Source organism: Mustela putorius, unplaced genomic scaffold (assembly GCF_011764305.1).
Source record: "Mustela putorius furo isolate JIRA1106 unplaced genomic scaffold, ASM1176430v1.1 tig00003898_pilon_pilon_pilon, whole genome shotgun sequence".
Taxonomy (NCBI): domain Eukaryota; kingdom Metazoa; phylum Chordata; class Mammalia; order Carnivora; family Mustelidae; genus Mustela; species Mustela putorius.
The window spans coordinates 19,271,684-19,297,636 of NW_025422047.1; the positions used below are offsets into that span (position 1 = coordinate 19,271,684).

General features: G+C 37.5%; 1 protein-coding gene across 2 annotated transcripts in view; it reads right to left on the reverse strand.

Annotated features, from left to right (window-relative positions):
- WDR72 (WD repeat domain 72) overlaps positions 1-25,953 on the reverse strand; it is a 212,070-nt gene that overhangs the window by 110,640 nt on the left and 75,477 nt on the right. For both annotated transcript variants that reach the window (XM_004755388.3, XM_004755389.3), the window contains exon 14: positions 19,073-19,275. In XM_004755388.3, coding sequence (XP_004755445.1) covers positions 19,073-19,275 — 203 coding nt within the window. The remainder of the gene's footprint in view (positions 1-19,072; positions 19,276-25,953) is intronic.

A 25,953-nucleotide genomic window follows, 5' to 3' on the forward strand; every position in this document is an offset into this window, starting at 1 on the left:
TCTTCAACAAATGGTTGGAAAAAAGTCTTTTCAACAAATGGTGTTGGGGAAAATGGACAACAACATACAGAAGAATGAAACTGGACTACTTTCTTACACTTATTTATACACAAAAATAAATTCAAAATGGATGAAAGACCTAAATGTGAGACAGGAAATCATCAAAATCCCAGAGGAGAACATAGGCAGCAACTTCTTACTAGACATGTCTCCTGAGGCAAGGAAAACAAAAGCAAAAATAAACTATCAGGACTTAATCAAGACAAAAATCTTCTGCACAGCAAAGGAAACAATCAAGAAAATTAAAAGACACGCTACAGAATGGGACAAGGTATTTGCAAATGACCTATATGATAAAGGATTAGTATCCAAAACCTATAAAGAACTTACCAAACTCAACACTGAAAAAACAATTAATTCAGTTAAAAAATGGGCAGGAGACATGAATAGACATTTTTCCTAAGAAGAAATACAAATGGCTAATAGACACATGAAAAGATGTTCAAAATCTCTCATTACCAGGGAAATGCACCCTGATGTTTATAGCAGCATTATAGCCAAATTACAGAAAGAGCCCAAATGTCTACTGACTGATGAATGGAGAAAGAACATGTGATATATGATGGAATATTACTCAACCATGAAAAAGAATGAAATCTTGTCATTTGCAATGATGTGGAGGGAGTTAGAGTTTTATGCTAAGCAAATAAGTCACAGAAAGACAAATACCATACGATTTCACTCATATGTGGAATTTAAGAAACAAAACAGATAAACAGAGGGGAGAAAAAGGGAAACCAGAAAATAAACTCTTAACCATGGAGAACAATCTGAGGATTGCTGGAGAAGCAATGGAGAGGGGAATGGGTGAAAGATTAAGAAGTGCACATGTTGTAATCAGTGCCAGGTATTGTATGTAAGAGATGAACCACTAAATTCTACACCAGAAAATATCGCACTGTGTGTTAATTAATTGGAATTTAAATAAAAACTTAAAGGGGGGGTGCCTGGGTGGCTCAGTGGGTTAAGCCTCTGCCTTCGGCTCAGGTCATGGTCTCAGGGTCCTGGAATCGAGCCCCACATCGGGCTCTCTGCTCAGCAGGGCGCCTGCTTCCCCTACCCTGCCACCTGCCTCTCTGCCTATTTGTGATCTCTCTCTGAAATAAATAAATAAAATCTTTAAAAGAAAAAGAAGTTAATATTTGTGTAGCCATTAGGATATCTACTAAATGCTTCCAGTCTTTCCCAAGCACATGGCTTTGGATTCATTACTTTGGTTTTTGTGACCATGAAGATCAGAGACCTGTTCTCACTTCGGATTGGTGCATGGAGTTAACAAGAAATAAACTCGGTTTGCTTTTAGTTAATGAGATTTAGGGCATTGCTTGTTGCTAGTCTATCCAGCTCCAGACCATACACAACTTGATTTATCAGTAAATGAGTGAAGAGCAAGACAGGTAATTACAAAGGAAAAATACTCCTGTGTTTCTTCTCTACTCCTCTCTACTACCATCAGACTCAAACTTCTCTACTCTCAATACTTCTGACACCAGATGGGAGGGAAGTTTTCCCCACACCAGGCAATTCTCAGACACCAAGTGGGACATAATTATAGTATAATTTAAGTCAATGCTGACACTACCTATCTGCGGATAACATCACTACAGGTTAAGGGATTGGTCCCATGAGACCACCCCACCTCAGATGTTTGTTGGAAGTCCAGGTTGTCACCTGTATTTCTGAACAACCGGCTGTAGATGGGGGGTTCCCATGACGTCTCCCTGGATTTGGTGACTGGCTAGTATGACTCTCAGAACTCTGGAAAATAGTTTGCTTACTTGATTGCCAGTTTGCTACAAAGGATATTAGAGGATACAAATGAAGCATCAACTTGTAGAACTACATATGGCAAGGTATGCAGGAAGGAGCAGTGTGCTTCCATGCCCTCTCTAAGAGCACTGCCCTCCCATATCTCTGTTCAACAACCCAGAAGTTTTCTGAAGCGTGTCCGTTGGGTTTTTATGGAGACTTCATTGCATAGGTATGGTTGATTAAATCATTGGCCATTGGTAATTAATTCAACCTTTAGGCCCTCTCCTGTGCCCTGAGATGAGCAGATGGGACTGAAGGTTCCAACCATCTAAGCACCTGGTTCGTGCTTTCCAAAACTGACCTCATTAACATAAACTCTGATGTGGTGGGAAGGTTTGTTATGAAGAACAAAAGATAGCTTTATGGCTCTGGCTCTCCTTGAAGGAAATTCTAACGGTTTGGGGAGCTCTGTGCCAGGAACCATGTAATCAACCTAACTACTGAAATGCCAATGTTGAAATCAGAATACAAATCGACTATTCCCTTCCAGTGTCCTTTTCACCACATAAATGTGGTCTCACTTGCTTATGTGCTTTCTGTTTTTCTTAGAAACTACTCTAAGACACAACAATTTTTTCCCCTCCGGTTCTGAAAGGAGCTAACAACTATTTGAATAAATACTTCATAATTCAATTTTGGTGTGATCTGCATTCTAGAAACATATAATGACACTGATAGAAAAAAAAAGATATTCTCAAATTTAAAAGCAATTTAAGCAATTTTATTAAAAAACTAAGTATGATTCAGGAAAGATATGCTCCCATATGTCCTACATGCTCTCTTTAAATAGCAACTATTTCCTTCAATTTTTATACTTCTCTGTGTATATACCTGTCAATTAAGACAAGTATGTGTTGCTAAATTTCTCTATATGTTCTCCCTAGAGATGATAACTAATTAAAAGAGATGTGCTGTAGATTACGCTGATCTGACTTACTCCAAACACCTTTGCTTCCCAACTATGACATGCAAGTCACTGCTACCACATTGATGTCTTCCAAACATCATACTAATAAGCTTCTAATTGGCCAGAGGTCAGAAAGGATGCAGCTTGAAGGAAAAGCAACTTAGAGTTGGAATTGGTTTATTACGAAGTAAACCAAACGGCAAAAGGAAAAAAAAAGGTGCTTTCTCTTTGGAATGATTCTTACATGTATTTACATAAAGGACAACCAGTTGAACACGTATTTTGGGTATATATCTCTCTGTGGCCACTAGATAGTTAATCTAACATATACTTATTAAATTGAAGTCAACAGCTAGCGAATACACTCACTTGAAAGTATATAATTTAAATTAAAGTTTATGGAAAAAAGTTCTTTCAGACGATCACTTGATAATAAATAACCACATATCCAGTAACTGACTGACAAGATCAAGTCTGTAGGCTACCTTAAAGAAATAAGTATTGGGGGCAAAATGACAAAATTGTCCCAAAAGCCAAAATGGATTTCACAAACCAGGGCCCCCAAACTGATTTAAAATAGTTGTAACTTTTAGCAAAGAGGGAGCATTATAAGAATATCTGTTAAAGACTATAACTGAATACAGGTTTTCCAGTGGAAAGCATCCACTCCTCTTGTAGACTATGACACTGAATTATAATGTAATCTTATCACAATATTGCCTGCCACAGGGGTGAGAAAATCATGGTCAACAGGCCAAATATTTTCTACCAACTCTTTTTTGTAAATGAAATATTTTTGGAGAAATGTTCATTTGTTAGATGATCCATATATATCCATATAGATGATCCATAGATCATCTACAGCTGTTGGGTTTGCGGAGGCAGAACTGAGTGGTTATGAGAGACTGTATGGATCACAAAGCAAAAAACATTTATTAGCCAGTCCTTTATAGAAAAAGTTTGCTAAGCCCTGGCCTGTCCTAAATTAACAGGAATTTTAAATATATACAAAAATAATTTTTAAAGGCAATATCCAATATCACAGTATGAGTATTTAAGGTGTTAAATATCCTTGATTCAGTTAGTTACATTTTAACAGAGAATTCTAAAGCTTGTACTGGTTATTTTTATGTCACTTATGTGATTTTCCATGCCATTCATTTATAAGTTGTTCTCAGAAGTCCAAGGCCAGTTTCAGAGACTTTTTAAAATTTTCCTGTAGGAAAGACGTGGTCGTCTTCCACCATTCCCAGGATATATTCTGTCTCCAGTTGTGTCAATCTCTCATCAGTCTCCTATTCACCACCCCTCTTTATATTCTGGGGTTTGGATCTGCTGTTGCCTACAGCAAAGTCTCATCTGTCAAGATTTTGACCTAATGTTCCTTCTGTATCCTGTGGCCAGCCTTGGCCTCACCACCTGCAGGGGGCTCCAGGAGCACTTTGGGATACAGGTCTACAAAACACACGTATTGTATCATGGCTTTTTCCAGTTCAATGTTCAAAAACCCAACACTCATCAGTAATTTCCTTGTCCTGCTGCACCCATACAATACTTTCCTCTTTTCACCCCCCAGGCCCTCAATCCAATTTTCCACATAGCAACCAAAGTGATCTTTACAAAACAGAAATCAGACGTGTCATGACAACCAGGACTTGGTTGAAATTCCCCTTATCAAGAAAAGTGTCTGGCGCATGGTAGGTGTTCAGTGAATATTTACTGAATAAATATTTTCTTCTGTACTCCATGCCACAACACTTAACATAACATACAGACATAGCAGTTCCTTGCTTTTAAGGAACTTGAGGCCTACTTGACAAGGTAAGAAAAATGAATACTTGAAAAGTAACTAGGTAATCCACAGTTAATTACAAGTGTTTAACTAGTAGGTGCATGTTAAACAGTACCCGCAGATGCTCCGGGGAGGACTGAACTAGGTGGAGAGAGGAACATCGGTACATAAGTTAAGGCAGGAGAAGACGCACAGGGAGCAGAGTCAGCAAGGAAGCCATGTAGAGGAGCGCTGGTTTGTCCGAAATGACTGAGATGCTTCCTCCCTGGAGGCAAGGAGATGGGAAAGAAGAGCTAATCCCAGGAGGCTTTGGTATCGCCCGGGACCATTCAGGCAGCACGCTACCCGACAACGCTCCCCCGCGAAAGAGTTAACAAAAAGCATTGACTGTGAGAACACATCATGAGCGGAATCAGCCCTCCTCACCAGCCTCTCATCAGAGTTCAGCAATTTGCAAGTGATCTACGGAAGGAGGAAGGCAAGGGTGCCACTTGAGGGTTGCAGGGTTGTGCCAGAGACTCTGCATTGGGAAATGAAACATAAATCAGGCCTCTTCATATTTATTACACTTACATTTCTAAAAGTTATTACAAACCTGTTGATTAGATTGTTGCTGGCTTCAGGGGTTTTGTATTGAGGGGAGGGCTAAGTAAAGTAATTATTTGAAGGAAGCAGAGGGCCTATGATATACACTATAATCCTCAGGCTATTTTTGAGTGCTTATTTTAGATAACTTTGTTACTAGAAAAAAGAGGCTGAGATTTAAGGGCAAGTGAACGGGGCAATAATATAAACTTTGTTGGTGCAAGAAACCATCTCACCACACTGCCTTTTCATCTTTCTGAATCTATAACAGCTCACCAGTGTGCCCATTGTTCCCTCAGTGAATCATTCCTCCCAGTGTGCTAAACATCCTACATTTCATCACCAGTGTTTAATAAATTTTTTCTTATAAACTTCTGAATTGATTTGGACTGGTCTAAATATCAATATGCCTTATAAACTTTTGAATTGATTGGGACTGGTGTTTAAACATCGGTGTGGTAGCAGTTGTGTTCAACAGCTTCTTTTCTTTGCTATTATTGACTTTTTTTTTGCTAGGTCATCCCTCTGTAAGATCAAGTCACATGTAAACCCAATTTGGACTTAAAGCAATTGTCTAGCAAAATAAATACATATTTTATTTCTAGAAGTCATTTATTTATTTCTCTATAACTCAGGAAAGGCTGTATCCTCTACCTTCTTACCATCTATTTTTCATGTTTATACCTTCTCGGCTTTCAGTCCAGGTGTTTATTCAACAAATATTTCTGAATGTCTGCCTTGTGTCAGACATGTATTAGGTGATGAGGATACTGTGATAAACTAGCAGAACAGGTCACTGCCCTCTTTGAGCTTATACTGTCATGGAGAGTGGAGAAGATAAAAAATGAAATAAAAAGAATGCTGAGAAAGAGAATAATGGAACGTAGCCTGCTACTTTCCTTAAGGGAAGTGACAGTGAAGCTTAGGCTTCAAGGTGAAGAACCTGAGAGAAAAGATTCTGGCAAAAGACTAGCAGTTGGGGAAATAGGAGTTTTTAAAATAAGGCCAAGTAGCTGGGAATTAAATATTGGTGTTATGGTCCCAAATCTTCCGTTGACATTCTTCTATATCTTTTTCACATATGCTTCATAATTTTGGATTTTATTCTGAGGATGAATACAACTCAGATTAATATTACTTGAATGTCCATTTCCAAGGCTCTTTTCTTCCCATTCAGGTCATGTTGGTGGAAGCTGAAAAGACTAATTCATAAACCATGTTGCAGGTTCAACAGATTGGAACGTCATATAGCTGAAGAATACGTGTAATCATTATAGGACATTTATACTACCTCCGAGACAAGTGTCAAAATCAAATTTAAAACTCAGAATGTATTTTTGCTAAGAAACTGTATAATTCCCAGCTTAAGAAAGACAATAAAAATTACATAATAATACTGATTAGCAGTTTGAATTTTATTAATTCAAATATTAAAGGAGATACTTTGTAGGTTTCAATTATGCATCAAGGTATCTAGAACTTGGAAACAAACAAGCAAGGTATCTAGAACTTGGAAACAAAGAGGATAGGGAAAACTCCAATTTAAATTCTTTCCCAAGTATCTTAAGAACCACCAACTATACATGCTCTAATTGTGAAATGAGGAGACTTTTCATAAGAGTATGGTGTTGAATGTTTACTCTGAATAAAATTCAGCATACCCTGAAAATAGAAATTAAAAGTAACCACATTGAATGATTTATCAAAAATCAAAAAGATATCAGGAAACTGCAGGAGAGGGCTGTAAAAGTGTAAGGGGACATAATATTTGATTTATACATAACAAAGTACTGAGTATCTTATAGATAATATTGTTTGGTTCTGTTATATTTCATGATCTGTCTATGAAGTAAGCACCACTTACAATGCTTTCTTTGCAAAAAAAATAAAATAAGGACCAAAAATCCTCAGGTTTAATCCATTTGTAAAGGATAAACAGATTGATAATTATTTACTGTTATGAAACTGAACTCTGATAAACAATGTTTTAAAATTCAAGAGCTTAGTCTGAGAATCAATGGACATAGAGTATTAGGTTAAAGCAAAACAAAACCAAAATATCAAGCTGTGATCCCATAACTGGGCCAGAAGAACAGTAAAGCAAACCATCATCTGGGGCATTGCGGGTTGTCCCAAAACTTATTTCTGGTGCAACTCTTTGGATCTGCTATATCTGATCCCTATTTTTCCCTTGAGTAACACAGAGAGTTGATCACTTAATTTGGATGTATATTTCATAGCAGGAATTTATTATGATTAATAGAATTATCATAAAAAGGAAAACAAATTTTTGACTGAAATATATTCAAAACTGATCTCTTTCTACTACTGTCAACCTAATTCTATGCATCCTTGATAATGCCAGAAATTTCATACCTAAGATAAAAAATATATTCTAAAGATTGGTTAAGCTAGTTGTTTACATAACTGAAGATCAAGAGAAAAAAGGAAAAATATGCTTAAGAGACCTTAAAGATAAACAATTTATTATCTATAAACTTGACTTTAATTATAAATGACAAAGTTGAAGAAAAGATAGGTCTTTGGTAATTTAAGATGTTAGACTGCTGATGATATGATAAAGTTCTAGAATTTTGTGAAAGTTCCAGATTTAGGTAACTTCTTAGGTTTGGAGAGCCATACCGACTGTCAAATTATTTTCTTGGTTAAGCCTCATCATGACCATGTAGGAAGACAGGACCCACATTACACCTTCCATACTCCGCCATATGATGATCGATGCCATGCTACGGTTTTGGCAAAACAGGATTAGACTTAAAAGACTATAGAGACACACAGACCTGTACCCCTGGGGATAAAAATATATGTTTATAAAAAATAAAAAATTAAAAAAAAAAAAAAGACTATAGAGACAGATCCTCCTAAGGAACAGACAGGATAAGAAGTCCCAAGAGTCTTGATTCAAATTTCAGATTAGAACGAGGACAGCTAATCAGGGCACTTAGCAGAGTTAAATGTTCCAGAAGTGGAAGAAGTAATAGTTCTAAAACAGCAGCCACTCTGAGTTAGAACAACTTCCTATCTGTAGGCAGCATTGTACAAATGCCCCTCAAGATTCTTAGCCCCTTGTGAAATGTACCTTCTTCCAGTTATTCAACCAAACACAAATCTAGGTACTGTACCAATGTAATTAAGGTTTCAAATCAGTTAACTTTAAAATGGACAGAGTATTTGAGTCATCCTGATTTATTCACATAGATTTCTAAAAGGAGAGAGTTTTAAAATAGTCGTTGGCACAGGAAGAAGTCAGAGATTCAAAGTATATGGGGACTTGATACAAAACAATTTCTCTGCTGCTGGCTTCAAAATTAAGAGGGCTACTTGGCAAGCTATGAGTGGTCTGGGGTTGAGAGCCAGCAAGAAAACAAGGACCCCAGTCCTACAACCACAGGTAACTGAACTCTGCCAATAACCTAAATAAGCTTGGCAAAGGGCCCCCAGCCTCATATGACACAGCAACCTCAGGCTACCTAGATTTCAGCCATGGGAGACCGTGCACAGAGAATCCAACCAGGCCATGCCAGACTCTTGGGACATGAGAAGTTGGTCTATAATAGATGTGTACAGCCCTAAGCCTTTACGATCATAATAATTTGTTACATAGCAATAAAAAATTAGAACATCATCATTTGAAGGGTTCGGGCAGAAAAAGCCAGAGTGGCCATCCAGGAGAGTGGAGATCGAGGCTTCTGGTTCCTGGAAAGTCAACCTGGAAGAAAGCGGTACACTAAGCAGCATTGATTAAAGAAAAGAAAAATCAGAGATCTAAGGAAAAATTAAATCCTATCAGCTAAATTAAATCCAATCACAGCAAATCAGGGAATTCTGGAATTCTAGGACTAGAAGACCAACTCCAAACTGACTTTTAGTCTACTGGATCCCCTCCTCATTTAGCCATGAATGTTTATTGAAGGAAACGGGTCGGCAAGTGAAGACAGGACAACGTGGGAGCCCAGGAGCGAGCGGAATTCGGCAGGTCAGAGCCTGGCTGCAGGCTCCATCCGTCAGTGCGTCAGTGCGTGCAGCTACACTGGGACTGAGAGGGGAGAGACAGGAACCAACAGGCCCAGTACTGAATAGAAACCTAATTTACTGGATGATTCAATCAAGACTAAGCTCTAAAATCCCCCTAGTGAAAAAAAGGAGAGGAGAAAACAGGTAACCCGATCATTTTCAGTTTTAATGCACCACAGTGCCGGAAGTGGAAATAAAAGGCTCTGGTGACCTCGTGCTCCCCTATGATGACTCTTTATGCATCCAGATTAAAATTTTACTTCAAGGAGAAAAATGGAAAACAAAACATTTGCTACCAGAGAGTAAACAGAAAAGACCAACTTCTCTGTAATGACCAGAGAGCTCTCGTGTAAGCAGAAATAAAGTAATAAAGGTGAGTACGACTTTGTATTTTGTGAGCTTTCATATCAGCTTTCTAGACACCATCCAGTCTCAGACAACATGTGAAGACCAGAAGAAAATCCCCAAACCTAAATTTTTCATTCCTATGTGAATTTGCATGGAGTTAAGTATGTGCATAAGAAGTGCCTTCCGTTCACATAGTTTCTTATGACCCTTTTTTGTATCTGGTGGAATGATCATACTTGGACCCAAAGCTTATGCAGGATATTTTAATTTAGGACCAAAACATCTGTTTCCAGAGTAATACGAGTTTCACTGTATATAGAGAATTGCAAATAATGTCATTTATATCATTATTTGCGTTTAAGGTCATGAATGCCATTTAGGGATGCAGAGAACTAGTTGTGCCTCCAGGATGTCACTATTAAAATGCAATTCAAAAAAACAGATGGGGATATTAACTGGATATATTCTTCAATAAGTTCATGCTCTTTTAGTTTCAATGAATAAAGCTAAAGTCTTAATACATTTTGTTTTTACCAACATAGGGGAAACATTCCATGAGGATAAATGCTTTCTTTTCTGAGAATTGCTTCCTGTTACAGTTTTGCATTTGCAGCTCTCTTAGGACCAGTTTCAACATAAGTCATTGGTACAGAAGTAGTGTTCCTGTTGGGACTCCTTTAAATGGGTCCAGATGATACTCCCAGTCAATAAGTGATATTACCAGCTTTCAAGAAGAAAGATTTTATTCTCCTTCTTTTCTTTCCTGTTACAAGCCACTAACCCTTTTAGTTAACTCAACATCTGAATTTCTAGAAACATAATTTTTTACACCTGAAAATATCACCCACTGTGGTAGTCATAAACAATAGGATATAAACACAAGATACTCCTGATACAGGATGATACCTTGGTCATTGAGGAAGCTCCAAGGTTCTTACAAAAAGGTAACATTTACCATTGCTTTGTCATCAGAACTAGCAAACTGTCTAACAACAGAACACCCAAATCCACTGAAGTGAATTTGCATTCCAGCACGTATAGACCTCTTTCAGTAGGCTCAAGGCCTTTGAGTCCTACAAGAAGCAGGCTCTTAACAAATTTGGGAAATCACGGGTTTTTAAAAAGCAAAAGCAATTTACAACTGAGAAGAATATAAGAAAGGAAAGAAGAAATGAGGGAGGACAAAGTCCCTAAACAGTCTTGGGCAGTAATATCTACGATATGGACAAGATTACAGAATTCAGAGTTTCTACAATATCTATGAAATTATTGATGTAAATGGAGGCAATTTATAGCCATGCTATAATAATTATGCTACATTCCCTAGGTTAAACTAAAAAGTAAAATGCCTGGTATGTTTAACTTTTACTCAGGTTTCTATGCTAGCATATCCACCCTACAAGTGAACTAATGATGATAACCAGACTATTTAACCAAAAAGAATCATAATCTTAGATTTCGGTGTTTCTTACAGGGTTGATGAATACTTGAGGGAGGGGACGGAAAGAAACTGAGCTAAATCTATGAAAAAGTCTAGCACGAAAGAGATAATATAAACATTTATTCACTGAAAGGGTTTACTTTAGAATTAACAAAAGAAATAACCTTTTTTGGAACCAGGCAACACCAATGCAGAGCAAACCCTTTCTCTAGAAATCACGTCTATCAGCAATTATAAAAACAATAACGCTGACCTTGAATCAACCTTAAAGGTCTTTGTATACAATTATATTATCAGCTTTATGAATTTTCAGTTGCTATCTCAGCCACAAATTCAATAAATGCAGAGTTGGTCAGTAATAGGAAGATGGCTATTTTAATAGCCTTCACTGAAAAAGGCATTTGAGAAAGTAGGCGTTATACCAGCATTTTTTCCCGTTAAAAATTGACAGCTCTTTCAAGTCCTGCTCAGCACACCTTTGATGAAGACTTACGACAGACTTAGGACATCACAGGTAAAGAACAATAAAAATTAAAATCATATTCAGACAAAAACAAAAACAGAAATGATTTAAGTAAGTAATATCTGGAATCCTAGGAAATCAAGAGTCAGCTAAATGGTTTTTAAACCTAGAAAATTTTTCTTTGATGCAATATTAGCATTCAAAGTAAACTCCTGAAATATTTTTTTTCCTCATCTTGAGTTTATAATTTCACTTCCTCTTCTGTAATCTTAAACCTAACAGTCAGCAACAGCACAGAGACCTAAAGCAAAATAGCCTGCGTGTGTAGTTACCGATATTAAGCGATTCAGTACATTTTACCACCAGCCAGGTATCATAGCAACCTTGGATTGCTGAAAACTGCTAGAAAACTCTTCAAAACCAGCCAGACTCTGCTTTAGGGAAATCTTTGACAGCACTGGGGACATTACCGGCTATCAGCGTCTGTGGGTGTTGCTATGGGCACATTCACAAAGAACCCCGCCATCTACACAAAAAGGTATACAGGCAGAGAAGGTGGGAGGGACACAGATAAATTGATAAGAAAAAACAAAAAGAAGAAACAATCGCGCTGGCAATATACAATAGGCACACCATTTTAGGACTACGCTTTACACTAATTCTCTTCCAAATGAAGCTAGGGAATCCAAATTCAACGTAACTGTAATTGTGACTAAACATGAACCAGGGGGTGGAGATAATATCCTGAAACTCTGCACTCATACCATTTATCGCAAGTCTTAATTTAAAACTCGAAGTGAATTGCATTTAAAATAATATTTAAACTTCCACTTATAAACCCTTGATAGTCGTTTATAAATCTACAGAAGAGAAAAGAACAGGTTACCATGAACAAGAACCCAATATTGATTTTTCGGCAGTGCAGTAAGGCATCTCCATTCTATCTGGCTGCTGTCAAAGCCACTCTTTAACAGCTGGAGTCAAATTGCACTATTTACAGCAAGAGCCCTTGTCAAGTGGACCATAAGTATCCTAACAATACACTATTCAAATGGCACTTTGCCACACAAATTGCTGACTTGATGAATAACCTATGTCAATGACTAAGGCCAATATAAAAGTTTCATTTTTATGAGAGGCTTTACATTCACACATTAAGTAAGCTTTCTTTGAAGAACTATTAGGCTATATATTTCAGGCCTTTGGAAGCTGAAAATAATTAAAATCTGTTTAAATACATCAAGGGAACTTGACAACATTAATATGGATCTGGTGTTAACTACATTTGTCACACGAGTCAGAACAGTGCCCTTCTGTTCCTGGCACTCCCCACCGACACGTGCAGCACAATGCGGGACTTCAACCGGCCATGCACCATGACATACGAGCATTCTCCTTTTGTGCCTCGAATTTACATGGCCAACGAGTGTTTAGATATAAGCAGTGCTTTGAAGTCCTGTGAGGAAATTCATGGTTGCTCTGTGTGCAGAGGGACAGCTGGAGTCATTTAACGGTGTGTTTCGTACTTTCCACAGTGACTCTGAGACCTGAATCAGTTTTGAAAGAAAGCTGTGATATGCTTTTCATACTTTTCCTCAACACTAAGGTGACTGCATCACAAAGTTTAAATTTATGCCACAAAGTGAGAAAGGAACATTCTTCATAAAGGAGAGCCATCAAAAAAGGTATTAATTAAGTATTATGGAGATGTTTAACTATTATATGTCATAGGAGTGGTTACATATACTCTGTTGAAAAGTTGTATCACTTTGCTTGCTCAAAAAAGCAAATTGGCTTGCATATTTCTCTGTTATCCTACATTTCTCTATCTTATTAGGAAGAGAGCTGTAATTTAGGAACTCAGGTTTTAAACTGACATTCACTAGATCAAAATACTCAGAACAAAAATCTTAATCCAATGTATACAGAGAGAAATACTTATATTTCAGTGAGGTGCTTGGGTGTCTAATAACAAAGATTTATTATCTTTTAAAATTACACAAAACTGAGGCAAAATATTTTGAACATCAGAAAAAATAGCTATATGCTCTTCATTACATTTAAAAAATATACTAAAAATTAACTACTCATCAAGAAGGTGAAAATTATCATTCTTTATTAAGGATTTATCCCTACATAATGCAATTAATTATTTTCAAATAATGTTATTAGTTCTTTCCTACAGTGATTAAATTTTGGTAATAAAATATAAATAACTCAGACTGAGTTAAGGTACAAAATGTAATGTTGCCACATGAATTGTTATTTCATATTTATACATATAAATTTACAGGTGACATTTTAAAGCATTATCATTTAGAAACTACTCTAATTCTATTCTGGTTATGTTTTTGTGTCATGAAATATGAAAGAACTAACATTTCATTCTGATAAAGTAATTAGTAGTGGGGTCCAATTCTTTACTGGTGGCCTACCAGTGCACCATCTGTGTTTTATGAGAGGTAGCAGGAATAAAGCCCTAGTAAGATTTTTCAGCAAATGGTACCAAATAGACATCACTCATGGTGAAGTGAAGGTTAAAAACAATACATATTTCTAGAAAGCTCACTGGAATATAGATAAATGTAAATGAATTCTTTATAATCAATTTTATATGTTTGGAAAAAGATGTATGTATATGTAGGTATTTATATGTTTGGAAAACGAAGTACATTATTTAAAGGAAATGTCATTAAAAAATCTTGCTTGGACTGGGAGCTATCATGTGTACATTTATTTTCATCAAAAGGAAGATTTCCAAACACATATGCATTTCATGATTTCTGTCAGGGAACAGACTTGATACAAGGTCTTTGGGATTGCATTCCACATAGTGCAGAAGAAGTTGGAGTATGTTGTTTTACTAAAAATTCAGATATCTAGGGAGAGAAGAGGTGTTGGCTCTTTTGCCAGGTCCTCCTAGTGCCTTATGATCTTGAAGTCTACAGAGGACTGTTTAGATCAGAAATCTGCAAACAATAGCCAGTGAACATCAATTCTGGTCCACTGTCTGTGTTTGTAAATAAAGTTTTATTGGAGCACAACGGCATTTGTTTGCTTAAGAATTGTTTATGGAAACTCCTGTGCTCCAACAGCGAGTTGAAATAGTTACAATAGCGGAAATCTGGCACTTAAAGTGTAAAATGTTTCTCATTGAATTCCTTATAAAAACAGTTTGCTTATCTGGCTGAGTTCAACCTTGACCAATACAAATAAAATGCAAACCACATAGAAATTTTAAACTGCCTAGTAGTCATAATAATAATTAAAAAAACATAAAAAGAAGCAGGTAAAGTTCATTTTAATGACATATTTTATTTAACCCTATATGTAAAAAGATCATTTTAACATGTGGTGATAGCCACATTTCAAGTATTCAATAGCCATATATAAACAGCATCTACTATATTAAACAGAGCAGCACTAAACAATCAACCTGTGGGGGGGAGGGGCTATAGGGGCCCCACCCCATAGAAAAAGAGAGGGCTTGTACAGGATGCTACAATGAGTCTAAATTGTGACAGTTAAAATAATTCTGTTTATTACTCATTTATAGACAAGAAATGCAGAAAAAGAAAAAAAAAGTTTAAAACCAAGCAACCAACCAACAGACAAAACAGGACTTTTCTCTTTAAAATAAGATGCAGCTACAAAGATTTCTGCCATGTAGAGATGATTTTAGTAAGGTTGTTTATTTCCTACTTTGGAGCTAAATTCCTCCCACTGCAATTTAAACAGTTTCTAACTTGTTTTATCCTCAGCAGAATCTGAGAAAAGCAGTTCCCCATCACTAATATGATATCGTATTCCTTTAAATCCTTTAAGACTCTGGCCCTCTCCTACTCCAAAGATTTTTCTTTGTCTAGCTGCACAAATTCAACAACTCTAGCATTTCAAATTGGGCCCATTTTGAAAGTGTCGTATTGTATTTGCCATTCTCTGTAGAATCTGTTCCCAAAGCTATATGCACTCTTCAAATGCAAGAAGAAAACTTGAAGATAGCATTCAAATAAATTCCAAATATTTTGAAACATAAGTGGCTCACCACACAGATCTAACATGCTTTTGTTCCGTTTAAACAATTCACTCTACCCTTTGAAACTATTTCACTACATGTCACTAAATTCCACATAAAAGGGTTCTGAGACACAAAGTAACTTTAGACATTTCTACAGTTTATAGGGTTACTGTCCCTCATTTTCCTACCTCTAAAATGAGTGTGATTCAAAAGCTCTTCTTTAAAACTTTTTTTTTCCTTACAAAAACCCATGAAGCAGGTGCCTGTGTGGCTCAGTTCGTTAAGCAACTGCCTTCAGCTCAGGTCATGATCCTGGAGTCCCAGGATTGAGTCCCACATCGGGCTCCCTGCTGGGCAGGGAGTCTGCTTCTCCCGCTGACCTCTCTCTTCTCATGCTCTCTCTCTCTTATTCTCTCTCTCTCTCTCTCTCAAATAAATAAAATCTTTAAAAACAAAAACAAAAACCTATGAAGCATTTTATTATATTAACAATAAAGAGAATGGAGAATTTCCAAGCATCTTGAAATTTCATGCATATTAAATTTGTAAATAAAAGATTAAGATAAAACAATCTCAAGAGCTTAAATCAAAGAGGATGAAAGGAAGATATGTAGCACATAACTGAAGAAGAGAGAACTTAGGGGAGCACAGATTAAAAATAGCTCTAATTAGCAGTAAGTTCAATAATAATAGAAGTATGGTGTCTAGAACAAACGAGGTCATAGTCCTGTTTGATTAAACTCACTAGCTTTGAAGAGAGCAAAGGTTAGAAATCGTAGTCATCTAAGGCAAAAGGCACTAGTAAGGAAATAAAGCTGGAATAAGCCTAAGAGTAGGAAAACAAGACCCTGGCATTTTATTGCTTCCTGGAGTCAAGAAAGAAACAAAATTACATAAAGAAAATGAAATCTATATATACTATTACCACTACCTAAAGGGTAGCTCTGAGGTCCTCCAAGAAACTGAAAGAAATAGTAATCAGTTTACCTTCTGGGAATTAAAGTAGTAAAATAGGCATTTGATGAATGAGATTTGCTCCTGCAGACCCTAGGCATCTGACATGCATGAGTCAAGACATATCTCCAAGTTCTCGTCTGCTATTCTAGCATATAATTCCCGTGATAAGAAGCATACTCGATTATGCACAGAGAACCGCAAAGCCACATTAAGGTGGGAGTGGGTGGTAGGCATCGGGGCTCACTCACCGGGCTTTATTCCCCTCAATCTTATAACACACATGATTTGACTTACCACCTGTGGAGTCCAAGACCTTATGACTGCCATTTTTGGTTGTGAGTGTTCAAGTTTCATCATACTAACATAATTTTCCTTTATAAAATAGGACCTATTTCAAGAACGTGAAAAGCAGTTTGCGGAATCTAAAACCAATTGGACTAGATGAGAAAGGAAAAACAACAAACAGTAACAACAAGCTGTAGCCCAATGACCGGTTTTAACATCTGAAGGAGAGTATGAACAGAAGTGAGTGGCTCAAATGCAGTCTTAAAAAATAAAGATTCGGGGGCGCCTGGGTGGCTCAGTGGGTTAAGCCTCTGCCTTCGGCTCAGGTCATGACCCCAGGGTCCTGGGATCGAGTCCCGCATCGGGCTCTCTACTCAGCAGGGAGCCCTGCTTCCCTCTCTCTCTCTCTGCCTGCCTCTCTGCCTACTTGTGATCTCGGTCTGTCAAATAAATAAATAAAATCTTTAAAAAAATAAAAAATTAAAAAAAAAATAAAGATTCGGGGCGCCTGGATGGCTCAGTGGGTTAAAGCCTCTGCCTTCCACTCAGGTCATGATCCCAGGGTCGTGGGATCGAGCCCCACATCAGGCTCGCTGCTCAGCAGGGAGCCTGCTTCTTCCTCTCTCTGACTGCCTCTCTGCCTGCTTGGAATCTCTGTCTGTCAAATAAATAAATAAAATAAAATAAAAATAAAGATTCAAAATTTAGGGATTTGTCAAAGTAGATCAGCCTTGACCAAGAAATGCAGTACCTTGCATTGGGCTCTCAGAGCTCGGAGAATGAGTACCCCCTGCCCCAACTCCCTCTGTGAAAACTTCACCTCCCTCAACTCCACCTCCCTTGCCCCCAACACCACCCCCCAACCTCTGACCTGTGGCTTCACTACAGCGACAATGTGTTGAGTGATGAATCTGTCATCGTAAACTAGAGCATTGTCATTCTAGCATGTCAATTTAGGTATAATGCTCTAGTCAAACTAGATAATATCTAGTCAAACTAGAGCATTATACCTGCATATCCTGGGTGTTTGGTTAGTGTGGCCCAGTTCTCAAAAGTTTGATGAAGCTTGGCCTCACTGATGTAATCTCAATCAAGTCTTTAAACCCAAAAAGCTAAAGATTGCACACTGGTGCCCCCAACCCCAACCTGCAGTTTTTTGTGTTTTTTGTCTGTTTGTTTGTTTTGTTTTTGTTTTTGTTTTTTAAATTTATTAAGTAGGCTCCATATCCAATGTGAAGCTGGAACTCATGACCCTGAGATCAAGAGTCATATGCCCTACTCACTGAGCCAGTCAGGTGCCCCACAACCCCTTTTTTTTCCCCACCCTGAAGCTCTGAGGCACAGCTTAAACAGCTCATGAAGCTTTCTTCAAGATGACATATCCTTTTGCCTCAAACCATATACATGCACATAAGATAATTATTTAAAGTCCTTACTGATGGTATTTTAAGTCTTTGTACTACCATTAAAATAATGGAAAATGTTACCACATTAATGAAATTTTGATTTAGAAATCCCACTTTTGGAAATACAGCCCATTAAATAATACTGAATATGGAAAAAAAAGCCTTTAAGGTTCATAGATATGTTATTCATGAAAGTGAAACATAAAAAAAAATCCCCATATTAAGCCTTGGGAGAATAATTTAATCTGAAATAGTATATGCAAAGCATAGAGTGTGATGTAGTCATTAAAAAGTCATAGATAGTACTGTGAAAATAGGTTTACATAGAAAATACTCCATTAGATATATACATATAAATGGCATAGTTACAACAACATGATGAGGGGATAACTTAGAAATATAGATGACAAAATGATGGAAGAGTCCCTTAAAGAAATCAGATTAAATTACCATATTATTTTACAACCAAAAATAGGAAAGCTTATCCAAATCTCTATGAAGGTGGTTGACTTGGTTTATGAAACTAAATGCAATCTCCATCACTGTGTATTAAATAAGGCTTGGAATCCTAAAGACCTGTCCATACCATGATCCAGTTTTTGTGATACCTTTTTGGTTTATCTGTAATAAGCATTTTAAAGAAGAGGTCATATACACTCAACTGAAAAACAAAAATGGATTCAGAATACAGAGTATATGCCCTCCCCCACCATCCAGAACTCAAAAGTTAATATAAGATTGACAGCCAGAACCTATCTTATCAAAAAGAATGCTGTAATAATAATCACTTAAGAAGTTATCCTGATTCACTCAAGATCACTTGGTAGATATGTCTGGAGACGCAGTCACCTCTCAGTTCTGTTTCTGCGCTGACATTAAATTGTCACGTATCCATGAAGGTATATCACCTCTTACTCGATGTTGATCATGTTCTCTGGGAGCAGCAACTTGGTTTGAACTTACCTTACATGAAGACTCCACCTGCAGACCAGGGCAAGGTATTGGCCCAAACTGATAGGAGCTGGAGGATCTCTGTTCTACACTTTTGTGTTTATGTGTCTCTGAAGCAAGTGGAAGAACAGATTCAGGCTTTAGAAGCTGTGAATCATCACAACAATTGAGAATAGTTCTTGCTCTTTCGCCTGTTTCATGTCTTTCCAAAGTGCCTGGAAAACAAGATTAGAAATTAAAAAAAAAAATTACGCACACTATTTACTCCAAAAGAATGAAAAGAACAAAACACTTTTATCATCAGAAAAATCACAATTCTTTAAATGAACATGCCTTCTTACAACTGAAAAAGCAGCCTGGGAGCTTTCTCTAAATTATTCAAATCATCGTCTTACAAAGGCTGACATTATGGGCTTGAAAACCTCATCTTCCTCTTTGTGCTTTTTTATCCACTGAAATCAACAGGGCATTCAATAGTCTTTAACAGTAAAATCTCTTACTTATTATACAGTATGCAAGTGATCAATAACAACCAACTATGGAATATTTTAGTGCTGTCCCCTAGTGTTTCAACTCACAAACAACAGAGAACAGCAGTGCTTTTTGCTAAAAAAAAGAGAAGTTTCTTGTTGGCAATCTATGTACATAATTTAAGTGGATAAGACAAGTAAGAATACACATACTTTGTATTGCTATCTCCTTTCCCCAAGAGCCCTCACTGCTTCAGGAATGCAAACCACTCTAGAATTTTGTTATTGTTGCAATTATAGCCTCTGGTTTTTATTTATGTTATCAGAAGAAGGGGGAAAAAAGCCCACAAACAATCCTTCGCCCTCTTCTCTGCCATCCCTTCAGTTCCACAATTTCAAGATCCTTGTAAGTTCAATTCCAACTTAAAAGAAACAAGTACAAAATAGAGAAAAAGTATCAGGGAACAACTCACAAGGAGTCAATGCTTTTATAAAATATGAGTGCAAACTCCAACTGAAATCTTAATAAATATGAATTAATTATGACCATTGTCTCTTATGAGTTCATTTACATTATTCATACTATATTAAATATAAAACCTATATCCTACTAAGTAAAGACGCTGAGGAAAATTAACTTGCCATTTAAACTTAATACAGATTTCATATCATATTAATCCTTCCCCATTGGTGAGAAAGTAATTGTACAATTGTTAAGGAGAAAGGTAATTCTTACTAGTAGTGTTTTCTTTTTTAAGATTTCATTTATTTATTTGAGAGAGAGAAAGAGAGAGACAGAGAGAGTGTGCATGAGCAAGGGGAAGGACAGTAGGGGAGGGGGAGAGGAACCCAAGCAGACTCCCAGCTGAGCTCGGAAACTGATCTCAGGACACTGAGATTAGCACCTCAGCCAGAACCAAGAGCCGGATGCTCAAATGACTGAGCCACCCAGGTGCCTCTCTTATTAACAGTATTAAGAAAATATAAATTTAAAGGAATTACAGTAAGGAAATAAAAAGAATTTTATACTACTCTCTTTAGATAAGTAGATTCAAAGATTAAGACTCTCCAGTTTTTTCTCAATTTTCCCCTTCTCTTTCATATCATTTCTTTACAGCAAATAAACCAGCATTAGTTGGCACTTCGGATTCTAAATCAGCAACAGCTACTATGCTAAAATATTTGGTGGAAGTTTTGTCTCTAATCTCTGAACAATGACATATATATATTTTTCCATTCTAACATTTCTGCATTCATAATTTAACACCTTTAGCATATAAACTCATAAACATGTTATTTCTCTAGGCTTATTTTTTTCCCCGCCAAGATTGATATGTCTTGAAAAAATAAAGCTGGCAGCAGCAAGAAAAGCCCTTTTCTCAAGGACGATAATAACAAAAGTTTCTCAAACCAAAGATAATAGTTATGACTCCTTTCTGAAAACGACTGCATTCCAGAACTTGTAACTGTGTCCCCTAGCAAACCTCACTGACTTTCTGAAATATCTCTCTTTGAATATGGTATCACCATGGATATTTTTTTCTCATAGGTTTTCTGTGGTTCCCCAAACTGTGATTTTTTAAAAAGATTTTGAGAATTACTGGGAAAAAACTTACTGTACTTTAATGCAGTACAATATGTGTCATACTATACGTTGTATATATGTATATACCTTTACATATACACATATGTTATTCTATACCTAATGTCTTATGCAGACATAAGTATTTCTTGCATTTCTCAGTGATGAAAATAGTTTACCCATGAACTTGGGCAGCTGTAATCTACTTTTATTCACGCATAGATAATCAACTTAGCATCTACTATGGGACACTCATTCACAGTACCAGATGCTGGAAATTTATGCTAAACAAGAATAACTCAATTCTGTCCCTCTTGAGCTTAACTTCTCCTGGTTGTGTAGAGGCAAGAAGTGTCTGAAAACTAATCTGCTGTAATATATAAAGTAACACAAAGTTATTTGTACTCCAACCTAAAAATCTCCCATTCTTACAGAATGTCGGACATCTGGTTTTGTGAACAATAATTTCCATCATGATTAGCTGTAAAATATGTGAAAATAATTATTTTGTTTAAAGAACTGGGTGAATCACAAATGTGACATTAAGGAATCATTAAAGTGAGTCCATTTAAAGTTATCATAGACAAGTAAATTACATGTTCAAAACAAAGATGTGATTTCATTATGAGTTTAGGACAACAGCTTTTAAAAGGCCTTGGTCAAAACGCTAAGAGTGGATAAATAGCGAATCCCAGGTATGCCGGTCACAATTCATTGTTGCTTAGTTCCAAATTCACCCTTCATTGCCGGCTCTATGAAAATAGATCCATGCTCTTTAAATATTTTTCGTTCAATAGATGGTACAATGTTAACTTTTGTGGATAAAAGGTGATTAAAAAAAAAAAAAAGGACACCTGGGTGGCTCAGTTGGTTAAGCTGACCTTCAGCTCAGGGTATGATCCTAGCCCCCTGTCGGGCTCCTGCTCAGCAGGGGGTCTGTTTCTCCCTCACCTCCTCCCCCTGCTCATGCACTCCTATTATCTCTCTCTCTCAAATAAATAAATAAAATCTTTAAAAAAAGAAAAGTGTAGTAGAAGACTTCCTTCTCAGTTCTGGTGTGTTCTGTTGCAGCAGCGTGGGGGTGGGGGGGCTTCTCCAGCACAATGGTCCTGCAATGTGGGGCAGCTGGGAGCACCCAGCAGATAGCAGCTAGTGTGTGCACACTTTCTGTGTGGTTGTAGGACAGAGACTTCTAGTGAGACATCTCTCTGTGAATGGTTTTCTGTAGCAGAATGGTTTTCTGTAGCAGCTCAGGGAGCATATTTCTGGCAAGTTCCACCACATCACGCCACACCACACTACACCACACCACACCATAGCAGCTTCGCTACCATCCAGTGACCACAGCTAGGAGGCTTCCTGTAAAGTCACGATCTTAGGGGGTGTGTGTGTCTCACCCTTGGGGAGCCTATCTCAGCTCTACGGGCAGTGGCTGCTCCTTAAATCTGCTATTCCTGTATTCTCCAGAGTTTTCTTTAGTTCTCACCAACTAGTTCCTCGTATCAAATTCTTTGTGATGGTTAATAGTTGTTTATTTTCAATCTTCTCTGGTGAAATGACCTTGTCATTTCTCTCTCCTGATTAGACAGATTGATATACAATGAAACACCTCTGATGCAAAATGTTCTTTTAAATATATCCTGAAATTAAGGGATTCATATAACTTCAGGGATATAGTTAAATTGTTAGAAGAGCCTATAGCAAAAACAGTAAACTAAGAGGGATGGCATGACTCCCAGGAGGTCCAACAAGCAGTGTCTTTGTAATGCTAATAACAGTCTTTGGCAGCAGATGGAATAATCACTGCTTCCTGATATTATAGAAATACTAGAAACTGAGGGTTTACAAACTTGCTTAATTCAACATCCAATTTCAAGAGAACTTTTGCTTTCCCAAGTGAACTCCATGATAATTAGATCTTTTTTTTTTTAATTTTGCTCTGTGCTAAATCAAGAACACAAGCTAACTCACATTTAACTCTTGATTTGAATCCACTTGAACCTGATAAGGAAACATATGTGTGAATTACTTATGATTTTATGTGATAATACTATTTCCTCCCTCAAAGTAGATATTATGTGGAAAATTGTATTGTATAAAAATGCCTTCTATGTAAATATCTTGCTGTTTTCCTATTGCTTTTTCATTGACATGAGTTTTAATACAATTTGTTCTAATCATAAACTAATTATTATCCCTCTGAAGAGGGATGGAATCAATCCTGAGAAAAGAGAGCTTGGAACAATTAGTGTCCTAACAGACTGAAGGAAAGATGACACCGGCAAGCATCAGAAGCACTTTTCACTGATCCCAAACTAACTGCTTATTCCTCAAAAAGCCAGTGCACAGAAATATAAGGAGTAGCAAGATCCTCTGTGCAGAGCCCAGGCCCGTATTGACAGTATTTCCACTGTATACCCTGCTTTCACCGCCAAGTCAACATTGCATACCTAATCACATATTTTCCCCCACCAAAATGTTCCCTATGTTCTGTCTTTGCAACTGTGTCTAGCTATCACCCTCTCTACTTCCCAGGGATGACAGCCTGCAGACATCACTGGATGGTGGCTAAGAGGAGACCTGACACCAGGCTGCCCTGTGCATGAACCCTGGTTTTACCCTGACCTGTCGTGGGGCTCTGGACAGGTCATTTTACATTTCTGTGCCTCCGTGTCCTCATCTGTGCAATGGTGTTAATAATAACTCTGATCTCACCGGGTTACTATGTGGATTGCACTGAGTAGGTATTTTAAAAAGGCTTAGAAGCTTCTGGCACGCAGTATGTGCTGTGCTATACGACAGCACCACATGACAAGTCCTCACTCAGCCCCTTGTGAACAGTTTAACAAACCTCCTTGGCTCTGTGGCTCTGGGGTCTGTCTGACACCCGGGCCTGGGGTCACTACACATAGAACCAGAGTGAGCCCCTGCCGTCTCCTACCTGAGACTCAAATCTTCTCAATCAGCCTTGACTCTCAGGCTTGTTATAATCAGAATCAGTAGGATTATATATTTGACTTATTTTTTAATCCTCTTTAGTAAACCAGGCTGAAGTCTGGCATAAATTAAAGGCTAGATAAATACTTCTTAATGGATTATATGACATCAGCAACCTGGCTAATGATTTTTTTTTTTTTTTACTGGGGCTACACTTGGGATTAAATCCAAACTCCTTGACCGACAAGTCCTATTCTTGCCTCTGCTTCCTCTCATGTCATCCTCCCCTTGCTCACAAATCAGATTTTTAAAAAAAAAATCCTTGAAATAAACACATCCTTTCCTGCTAGCTCTGTCTCACTCTTTAAGTATTAGCTTAATATCTCACCGCCTCAGAGAGGACTTTCTAAAGCAAATTCTTATCCTCTCTTGAATTATTTTCTACCTTAACTTCTTTCCTTAATTTTATAGAACTTAACACATTTATAATCGGTATATTTGATTTGCTTGCTTAAATTCTAGGGCTGCCTCCCTTCCAGATGCTTTTTTTTTTTTTTTAATTGTAAGTATGTATTCTATGAGCTTGGAACAAAGCAGGGCTCAATACCTACTTGTTCACTGAATGAGTAAATTAAATGTTACCTTTTTCCCTGTAGCAGTGAAGGGAGAAGTCTATGAAGGCATCAGAGCATACCGGGGTCTCAGTGTGACACGTGTTAACACCAAAGTATACTCATTACAAACTTCAACCTCCAAGTCAGCAGGCTGCCAACACTGGGAATGGTACATTCACGTGACAGGTGCCTGTCCTACCTCACCACTATGCTGCTGGGTCGTCCTGATGCCCCAAGAATTTGGAACTGGAAACAGCAAATCAGCCTCTGAATAAAACATGTTGACTTCTGGAGTAGTCATTTCTTGCTCCAAGAACTAGGGAGCAGGATATGCTAGTCTACAGAGAGAAAAGAAAAAGAAAATGCACAGAGACACAGAAAATGCACATAGAAGGAAGAAGATAGAGACAGAGGAAGGGAGGGAAAGAGACAGACCTTTAACTTTCTAGTTCTGTTTTTAGTCCCTTTCTAAGGACTACTGCTCCTGAAGTCTCTGCAATGTACCACTGAGTCCTTACAATAAGTACTTCTTTCTGATAAACCAACTTATCTTTTTTTAATTTTAACTTTTTAGATTTTATTTATTTATTTATATATTTGAGAGAGAGGAGCAGAAAGAGAGGGGCAAGCCGACTGTGCTGTGAGCTCAAAGCCTTAGAGGGACTCGATCTCACGACCCTGAGATCTTGGCCTGACCCGAAATCCAGAGTCGGATACTTAACTGACTGAGCCCACCCAGGGGCCCCTGAAACCACTTTAATTTATCTTCTGTTTCTTAGCTACCCGAAGGGGCTAACAAAGAAGGGACAGAGATATTTCCATTGTCGAAAAAGCCAAGTTTCAGAACAGCCAAACAGATAGGCAAAGTTAACAATGTAGAGTTCCAGGTAGAGGTAGAAGCGTGGAGACAAAGGCTTAGGCTTTAGCAGCAGATGGGTGGGGACTAAATCCTAAGGAAAGAATGCCATCTCCAGGAGAGTTTGGAGTGAGAGCAAGTGTCAAGACACCACCAGCACCACCTTTTAGCAATTTCTGCACATAAAGAGGAAAGGGAAGGAAAAGAGAAAGATTCAGAAACTGTTGTAAATTGGTATGTTGCTAAAATATAGCTGTATTTTAAATGCATTAGGATTGTCAATATTTATAGGATATTTACAGCTTTTTGCTTGTTTTGTTTTTAAATAGGGCAAATAATCACTTTGTGATGTGCCTGTTATGAAATCTAATTTTGAAGTATCAAGTTATCCTAAAGCAAGACATATTACCATGAAGGATGCTGTTTCAGTTGCG